The following is a 9,033-nucleotide window of genomic DNA, read 5'->3' on the forward strand; positions in this document are numbered from 1 at the left end:
ACCTAAATCGCCACCTGCTGGACATTTCATGTTACTTCAGCCTCCAGCTTATTTTATAACATTTAAAATTATATCCATGGCTGATGAATATGACCCTTAAAACACATTGCAAACCCACTGTATTTTCTTTTGAAAAACAAAAACGAGCTTCCTTTTTTTCAATTAAAATGTCATTCTTTGTTCAGCTTAGTCTTTAATGTTAATGCGCAGTTCTAGCTTATCCTGTCATGTGTGCAAATGTTGTTTAATTAATTTAATTAGTTCTTCAGATAAGAATGATATATTGTCAGAAAAAACAGCTGATGACCTATTGTTCTTTTTCTATATTTATACACGTATATTTTCTGCTTATTCTTTTATTCTTTGTTTTTACTTTAGTGTGAGGATGAATGTCCAACTCACTGCTGTGACACTTGCATCATGTCTGTGAGAGAATAATTATTATTTCTCAATAATAGAAAGCTGCTTAAACGTCTAAAAATTGTGGCAAGCCTATATTTATATTATTGTAACATTGCTTTTAAGATCAAGCTCTTTCTCATGAAGTCTCTGACAGCATAAACTGTGCTGCTGGTGTCGCCAGGGCCGACGTGCTGTGTGACGTGGCGCAGAGCGGAAGAGCTCGTCGTGTGTTTTGGTTCTAAGGGGAAGTTGCCAGAAGAAAGAAAGGAGGAGACGTGACGGGATTGTTGAAATTGTTTTCTCGGCTCCCCGCACCAACCTCACCGCAGTGCCCCGGATTCCGTGTGTAAAACACATCAAAGTGGTGGGAGTAAAAGTTCCCCCCATCGCCTGGCTCTCAGGTAGCGGACATGTTAGCGTTAGCAGCTGGTCGAGTGTGATTAGCGCTAACGTTTGCTCTGTTGGGTCTCCGTTAGCTGGCTTCGGCTAAAGTCTGTGATGTTTGATAGCCACGGATCGTACAGACTTAGATGTCTTAGTCGGGTTCAACTGAGTGCTGTTGTCCATAGTGTGTGGTGGTGTGGTGGCTTTATAAACGACTGGTTTAGGTAGTTTTATGACAAAACCGCTCGTTTAGTTACCAGCTTAAAGGGTGGGTGGAATGCTAACAATGCTACTGCTAGGGGTTTGGCAACTCCCGTTTAAGTGCTGCAAAAACCTTAGCAATTAGCATCCAATTTACATGATTTTATTATACTATTGTCTTATTTTTACTCTTGTGCAGTTTTGTGGTATATTATTACAGTTGCTAATGGTTAAATTTGTTGTCAAGTTAGCAGTCGGTGGCAGTATGTTAGCAATGTGCAAGCTAACCAGCTACATTTGGGAAAGGAGTAGCTATCCAATATCAAAACAGACAGGGCCACAGCTAGCATGAGCCAGTCTGTTTACAGTCAACGATTGACTGTTAAGTGCGCCGAGTGTGTGAGCACAGCAGTCGTGCATCGTTTGTTGACAGTCCTTGTCTGTACAAACAGACAGGGACTATCTTCTTGCTGCTCTTCCTTGTGTGTTCATGTTTTCTACTGCATGTGTTTATAGACATTCCTCCTTAAAATTGCCTTTTGAAAATGAAGCTTATTTTTATATCTTTCGAATACATCTCCACAGATAATTTGTCTGCTTGCCTATCCCGTTGGCAATTTTGACTTTTAAGTGTGACCTCCAATCCGGTTGTCTTAAAATTGACAAAACATGCCAATATCTTCTAATTGTATTAACAAGAACAACAACACTCCATGTGGAAGTTGTTATTGTGGAAGGAAGACTCAATATTTTCGATGTTCTATATTACCAAGGTGTCGGACGAAGCGTGGAGATCTGAGAAGCTATTTAAAAGGAAACAATTTTTGTTGAAATGTGTTTAGTTCATTCATTGTAGCAAGAGAATGTTAATCGAAACAGATAATAGGAAGGCTGAACAGACATGTCTCATTTTCTTGCGAATATGCACAAGAAAATGTGCATATTCACAAATTGTTTGCTCAAATTGCTAATATAAAGCCAGTGGAAGATGTTGACTAAATTATTTTGTATTTCTTGTAGAATACTAGTAAAAATCTGTATTTACTCTTGCTCCTAGCATAAATAATGACTGATCACTGAAGAAATTCTTGAAAACACGCTTTAAATACTGGTATCAGAGCTCTCTTATATTATTGCTCTTAAAGAGAAAAATTGGTCAAAGCTTCACAAAAACAAGAGATAGAAACTCGGCCAAGCTCTATATAGTGTTGTAAAAAATATGTTGTAGTTCACTCCTTTCACTAACTCACAAGTTATTGCTGGAATAATTAAATTAAATAATTAAACCCCATTCTATAGATGGGATGACCGCTTAATAAACTAATAAAGTATTTGATATTTAGGGTGAGTAAAATGGCAGTCCTAAATTACCTAGTTTTATTTTTTTTGCTGTCAGTTGAATATAAAAATGCCATTTTTAAGCGTAATACATTCTAAATGTTTTGTAAGTTGATAAATAATCTCTTGTCATTCCTGATGAGTTTATTAATGAACAGAAAAGTTTACATGGATATAGATATTTTTAAAATGGAAAGAATATTTCCGCATTTGTGTTTACAAAAAAGGTCGAAGCAAACTGGGTCAAGCACTTCTATAAGAGCAATACCAGCCTGCATTTAGCTGACTTTTTACCAGTATTTGTATCAATTTCCAGTGGAGAGCATGCCACAGGTCCAAGTTTGTATTTAAAGGAGTTTATAAACTGCTCTGCATGCCGCTCTGGCAAGATTTACTTCCCAACAACAGCCATGTGTTTCACAGTTGGAATTTATTCCTAAATAAGTTAGTCAATAATGCATGGTATGCATCTAAACAGTGGCTCTCACAGAGAAAAGGGGCTTAAATAGTGTGGGTGGGACGAATCTCCTTCTCTTTCTGTCCTGTAATAAAACAGCTTCGTTACAGGATTTTTGTTTCTTTCTCTCAGTCTGTTTGTGTTGGTTTCCTTCTTACTACTTTGACAGTGATTTCAACTCTTAACAATTGTCAAGTCTCTGCTTCTTGTTGCAGCGTTCAGTTCAGTTCATTAGTGTATGAGTCAGTAATGACACATGAACTGGTAAAACATGTTTGAGAAAAAGAGACCCACAGCTTGAAGGCATATAACGGAAATTATTTATATTATTCTGCTGTTTTGGTCCAAAGAGATGTTTAGAGATGAATTGTTTGTGCTGGTCAGTTTTTTCCGGAGAGGTGCCTATAACTGTTTATTTTTATTATATTTTGCCTTGTCCTGGAAGATGTTTGATAGAGGATATGTTCCTCGAATGATTTGAGTACCTCGATTATTAATATTCCGCGAGGAAAATTGATCTGCCTCAAAGTTTTGTTATTTTATTATGTAGCACACCGTGTTCCGGCCGGATCATTATTGGTGGAGGGCAGCGCTCTTACTTCCGCCGATGAATTGCTGTAAAGTGCTGGCAACATGGTGTTGAATTGTGCTGCGTTTTGGCAGAGTTTGGAGGACAAATAAGGATTGTCGAAGTTCGAGGTGCGATGGCTGGACTACGACAGCTTTTGTGGCATTGGAATCGCGTCGTCACAGCTTTGGAGCGAACGTTTGGAATGGTGCTCAGAGAGAGAGAGGATTCCTCGGATAATCATAAAAACATTCTATAGAGTACTCGATTACTAAAGTATTGTTTTACAACGCCCCAGGCTGAGTGAAATGCAGTATTTTTGACTGTCAGAAGAATGTCAAACATTCAAATACCTTTCTAGAGAACCAGTTATCCAAAAAAATTAAATTATGTTGGTGAAATCCAGGCAAGTTTCATTCATTACTCCAGCATCACCTGATGCAGTTTGATCACACAGACTTTGAAACGGCTTTACTGTGAGGACGTTTTAGTTTACTAATTTTTCTTAGTAAACTAAAGCAGGGTTGGGGTTGGTCGTCTGTCCGAGAAGAGGCACCATTTTCTCTTCTTTTGTATGGATTTTCTATTATTTAGCTGTGTTTGACATATATTTAATGTGGATATTTAATACGTTATGTTCAAATGCTGTGTATTTATATATAAACAAACCCTGAAATGTGTTCATGTTTAGAACGTTTTGGATGACAAGTTATGTTGCGTTCTGAAGTTTATGTTATTACTGTGCAGTAAACAAGCATCTCTTTTCCTGTTTCCTGCAGCAGACGCCCAGGTCGTAAAGTTTGGCCCACAGGATAGCAGAGGATCTGATTAGGCCATGGCCAGCAGAGGAGGAGCTACAAGACCCAATGGACCCAATGCTGGAAACAAGATCTGTCAGTTTAAGCTGGTGCTGTTGGGGGAATCAGCTGTTGGGAAGTCCAGCTTAGTGCTTCGCTTTGTTAAGGGCCAGTTCCACGAATTCCAAGAAAGCACAATAGGAGGTAAGAACTTATGACCTGTTCTGATATATGTGTGAATAATTCATGCAGATGAATTATTCTGAGATTTGGAATATTCTGGAGACTTTCCTTAAATGTGACCAGTTCTTTACGTTTGGATGCTCGTCATGCAACTCCAACTCAGCCTCTCGCCTCATTCTGTCCCCTCAGCGGCTTTTCTCACCCAGACAGTGTGTCTAGATGACACGACAGTGAAGTTTGAAATCTGGGACACTGCAGGTCAGGAGCGGTACCACAGTTTGGCGCCCATGTATTACAGAGGAGCACAAGCCGCCATCGTGGTCTATGACATCACAAACGAGGTGAGTCTGTACAAGCTCTGTTTCGAAAGGTGCACTGATGATACTTGCATGCATTCAGGAAGGCAAGATGAAACCTGGTTGCTTGCATCTGATTGCAGGATGATGTAAAGCGAGAGTATTAACTCATGTCACATGGTGTGTGTTTTGCAGGAGTCCTTTGCGCGGGCAAAGAACTGGGTGAAGGAACTACAGAGACAAGCTAGTCCTAATATAGTCATCGCTCTGTCAGGAAATAAAGCCGACCTGGCCTCCAAGAGAGCTGTGGATTTTCAGGTCACACTGTTACCCACTTAACAATCCTGCAATTAGTCTTTGGGTTTTTATTTCTTTTTTATCGAATCACCAATCATTTCATACCTGTTTGTTTCCTAAGAGAAACATTTCAAATATTCTGATTGCTTTGCAAAAAGTACAGTAACAGTTCAAGTGTTTTTGTTACTTCACAGCCGCACTCTAAGGTGTTAAAATATGAATTTATCTGCTGGAACAAAACAAGACTAACCAGGTCTTGTTTTGTTTTATTTAGCTTCATGTGTATGAAGCTAAATACAGGCCAATTCTGGAAGACAGCCTGGTAGAGGCAGATCATTTTAGATGGAGGAGAGGGTCTTATTATTTTAACTGTTAGATACATACTTTAAATCTCTGGAAAAGTGGCAACATAATGATAGAGGAATGTTTTCTGAAGAGGAGACAGAAAAAGTGGTCAGTTGATAGATAGAACCTGTGCCAGGTATTGAGTCGTAGAATAAATGCACTCCGCACATATTAGATTTTCATTTGTAACGTAGTTTGATAATCATGAATGATTTTCTTTCCACATTGACTATCCACATGTTTGTTGGTTTTTCACTATGGCTACATAATAACAGTAAACATGCAATGTGTGGTGATTGATGAATGGTGCCCTAAAAATATGGCCTGTGATAAATGTAAACAGCTTGGCTATAATTTCTTATTTAACTTTGGCACCTTACCACCGCTTTACTTTCTAAAATATCTATCCTGCATTAAGATGTTTAATAATGTGTATTTTTGAAGATTTTTGTGTAGCCCTCAAAATTCAGGCCACATTTTATGAACAGTTCAAATGTGGTCTGCAGACACAGGCGTTTGATGGAGATGGCACCCATTTTATCTTTTAGCTCAGAGAAATAAAATCTTTGTAAAATAGAAGAAACATTAGGCGCAACACAAATTGTTTCTCGTTTATTTTACCAGGTTTCTGCATTTATCTTTATTTTGGAGTTAATAGAACCACAAACATCCAACTGTGCTTTCAACTTGATCAGTTTGGCAATCAAGACAAAAAAGTTTGGATGCTGCTGGTCTAGCAGCGTATTCTCTACTTGTCTTTTATGGTAATGTGTCAAGCTGTGTTGAATATTCATGCTTCTTTTACAGGAAGCTCAATCATACGCAGATGACAACAGCCTACTTTTCATGGAGACATCAGCCAAGACATCTATGAATGTGAATGAGATATTTATGGCTATCGGTAAATAGTTCTTGACATATTACCTATTGATATGTTAAATCTAACATTATGTTTGTCAAAATATTTTTAAAAAATATCTATTGCTGGAGCTTTCTCTTACTAAAACAATTGGCATTTGTTTATTTTTGCTTCTTTGTTTTCTTATCTTCAGCAAAGAAATTGCCAAAAAATGAGGCTCATGCTCCAGGAGCTAACAGCGGTCGGACCCAGGGAGTGGACCTGACAGAAGCTGCTCAGCCAGCCAAGGCTCCGTGCTGCTCTACCTAAAATGAAGAACACAATTTTCCCTCCCTGACCTGTAAACTAGTAACTAATGTGGCCGACGCCCCCGATGCCACTGCAGCTACTAAAGCAACGTGTCCCCCCCTTTGTTTGAAACAGAAAAAGATGCCCTATATCCTCCCTCACACTTTTGTTTCTTTTTATCTCAGTAGCAAAGTCAGTGCCATTTCACTGATGTCTTTGGGGATCTGCCTCTTCCATTAAGGTTCTGCTGGTACCTGAAGACGCCGTCTAACCACTCTGTTTTACTTTACATTTTCCAGTTGATTGATGGATCAGTGATCTGATATTAGAAACCTCAGCTCATCCAACATCTTTGATAGGAGTTCAATTTTGAGGAAGGGGGTCACTTCCCTTTTCTGGTAATTTCTGTTCTTATTTCCACCAGTCTTCTGCTTTTGGTCATTTTTGGTAGAACTTTTTTTTGTTGTTGTTGGTTATTTAGAATATTTTTCTTTAAGTTGTCTATGCACATACGTGTGTATTTACGCGGGTTAAAAAAAAAGAAGAAGAAAATCCAACTGTGTTTTACTTTTGGTCTATAGTAGCACAAACAAAGCGACAAATGTTGGAGACAAAGAGCCACTTCTTGTGGCTCTGAGAAAAGAAAAGACGTTGAGTAGAAAGCCAAAAAGGAACCCTGAGATCTGTGTCCCTCTCACTTCTTCAGAACCTTTTATTCAAAGTTGAAAAGAAACCTTTAAACTCTTGATTCCCTCAGCAATCCACTGGCTTTCCCTTCATCAGATTAGAATTAGAGCGCGTTGTTATACATTTTTCTACCTGTAGTCTCCTCCGAGGGACTGTGCCTGCTTGTTTTTGCCCGCTGTGGCATTGTATCATGTTTTGCAGTATTTCTTGAAGCATCGAGTGTCCGCAAGAACCATTGCGACACTTGAAAGCCCCCTCCCTCCCCTCGGCAAGACAGAGAGGTCCTCTAAGGTACACATCAGCAACCGTTCATCTCTTATGCGTCGCGTCCTTTCGTTAATCCCGTGTCAACCGTCAAACTGGGGTTGGACGATTTTGTTTATGCAAAGAGCTTTTTTTTTTTTTCTTTTCTTTGCCTTCCTCATTATGTCAGTGTTGCTTGACCGCTGCAGGGTTTGCACAGGGTAAAAAAGAAACAAAAAAAAAAAAACAAAGGTGGTGGTTGTGAGTGGGATGCTGCAATATGTGAGGTCTCTTCATGTTTAAAGTGGAATTCTAATTATTTCACACGTGGATTAGGAAGTGCTTTAGACACGTCGGCGTGTCGGTATATTCGAACTTTGCCTGGGCTGGCTGGTGACTGATTTCAACTGTAGACTTATAGTCACATGCACATTACACACACTTGCACAATGGAATACACACACACACTCACTCTGCAGATCATAGACACACAGTCTGTTACACTTCATTCATACCAATGTTAAGCACATTATTTGTGTTTTTCTATGTCCCCACATGTGGTTACACACACACACACATTAGTTATCTAGACTATTTCTTGTCAATAACTTTTTTACTGGTCTTACTCATGCCTTGCACTAATGATGCTTATGAATTTATGTTGTCATAATCTCAGTCAGTGTGTTATAAATATATACATAATATAAATATATAAATAATATACTGTAAATATGGTGTTGCGGTGTAGTCTACTTTTTTTCCTGATTTTTCTAGTGACTAATGCTTGCTAGGGAGTTATCTAGATAATCATTAGGGGTTAAAAAAAACTGTACAGATAGCAGGAGAACAGCTACAGTTTGGGTTTGGAGTTTTGCTGTTTCTTTTCACAAAAATGGTTAAATTATAATCAGTGGTGGTCTATATTAATGTATGTAGTGTTATTAACAAATGTTAAAAAAAATAAAATTGCATTTATTTACACTTCTAAAATGTTATACCCAAGCATATTAGATTCTGCTTGTCAAAAAAATGACCTTTCTGTTGCCGTTTGTTTGTTGGTTTGTTTGTTTTTCTTGTTGGTATGGTTCATTTATATCCCAAGTACAGCTGAACTTCCACAGCCGGAGCTATTGGAAAATCCCCCTCCCCCCAAAAAAAAGGAATCGGGATAAATGAGATGGTCTGACAATCCGCAGCATTTCAGAAAGCATTGTTGCCGTAATGCAGGAACGAGAACAGATGTCAGGTGACCCAACAGGGGTGTGAATTGTATGTTTTCCCTTTTTTTTTCGTCAACACTTCTTTGCAACAGAACACATTTAAATGCAAGCATTTTACAGTACTGTTATGTAATGACAAAATACTGAAATAAATTTGATCATTTATCATTGTAGTTGGGCAGTTTCTGTCTGCACAAACGTTGCTGTGTTAAATGACGCATGGTTTTCACCGTTTTAGAACTGTAGACATTTAAAATCCTGCTCCCATTTCCTTTGCCAAATAACTCAAGATCATTCAGATTGGACAAAGGTTCAGCTTCTTAACTGGATTTAGTCAGGGCTTTGACTAAGTGTTTTGAACTGTTTGTCATCGTCCTGTTGGACCGTGAACCCATGCAACAGGGTTTCTTCCCCTCGACTCGGTTCCTGCTGAATAAAAGCATCGCAATGTTCTATCACTACAATGTT

The 9,033-nt window shown here is 38.6% G+C and overlaps 1 protein-coding gene across 2 annotated transcripts; it reads left to right on the plus strand.

Moving 5' to 3' along the window:
* The first annotated feature begins 618 nt into the window (after nt 1-618).
* LOC129375108 (ras-related protein Rab-5A) lies at nt 619-8,738 on the plus strand. Of its 2 annotated transcripts, none has more exons than XM_055053939.1 (6): nt 619-803; nt 4,130-4,351; nt 4,520-4,671; nt 4,822-4,944; nt 6,076-6,169; nt 6,321-8,738. In XM_055053939.1, exons 2-6 carry the CDS (start codon nt 4,186-4,188, stop codon nt 6,434-6,436), a joined length of 651 nt encoding a protein of 216 aa, XP_054909914.1. In that variant the 5' UTR covers nt 619-803; nt 4,130-4,185; the 3' UTR covers nt 6,437-8,738. The 2 variants fall into 2 exon arrangements, with proteins under 2 accessions (XP_054909914.1, XP_054909915.1); XM_055053940.1 differs by having other exon boundaries at nt 6,076-6,144.
* Nucleotides 8,739-9,033: the final 295 nt, after the last annotated feature.

This window comes from Poeciliopsis prolifica, unplaced genomic scaffold (genome assembly GCF_027474105.1).
Source record: "Poeciliopsis prolifica strain line A6 unplaced genomic scaffold, Auburn_PproV2 SCAFFOLD038, whole genome shotgun sequence".
NCBI classification, from domain to species: domain Eukaryota; kingdom Metazoa; phylum Chordata; class Actinopteri; order Cyprinodontiformes; family Poeciliidae; genus Poeciliopsis; species Poeciliopsis prolifica.

What these genes read in the sequence shown, in the direction of transcription:
- LOC129375108 (XM_055053939.1), top strand. Translation starts at nt 4,186, where the DNA reads ATGGCCAGCAGAGGAGGAGCTACAAGACCCAATGGACCCAATGCTGGA. An exon ending in TCTATGACATCACAAACGAG is followed by an intron (nt 4,672 to 4,821) that starts GTGAGTCTGTAC and finishes TGTGTTTTGCAG; the next exon opens with GAGTCCTTTGCGCGGGCAAA. An exon ending in TGAGATATTTATGGCTATCG is followed by an intron (nt 6,170 to 6,320) that starts GTAAATAGTTCT and finishes TCTTATCTTCAG; the next exon opens with CAAAGAAATTGCCAAAAAAT.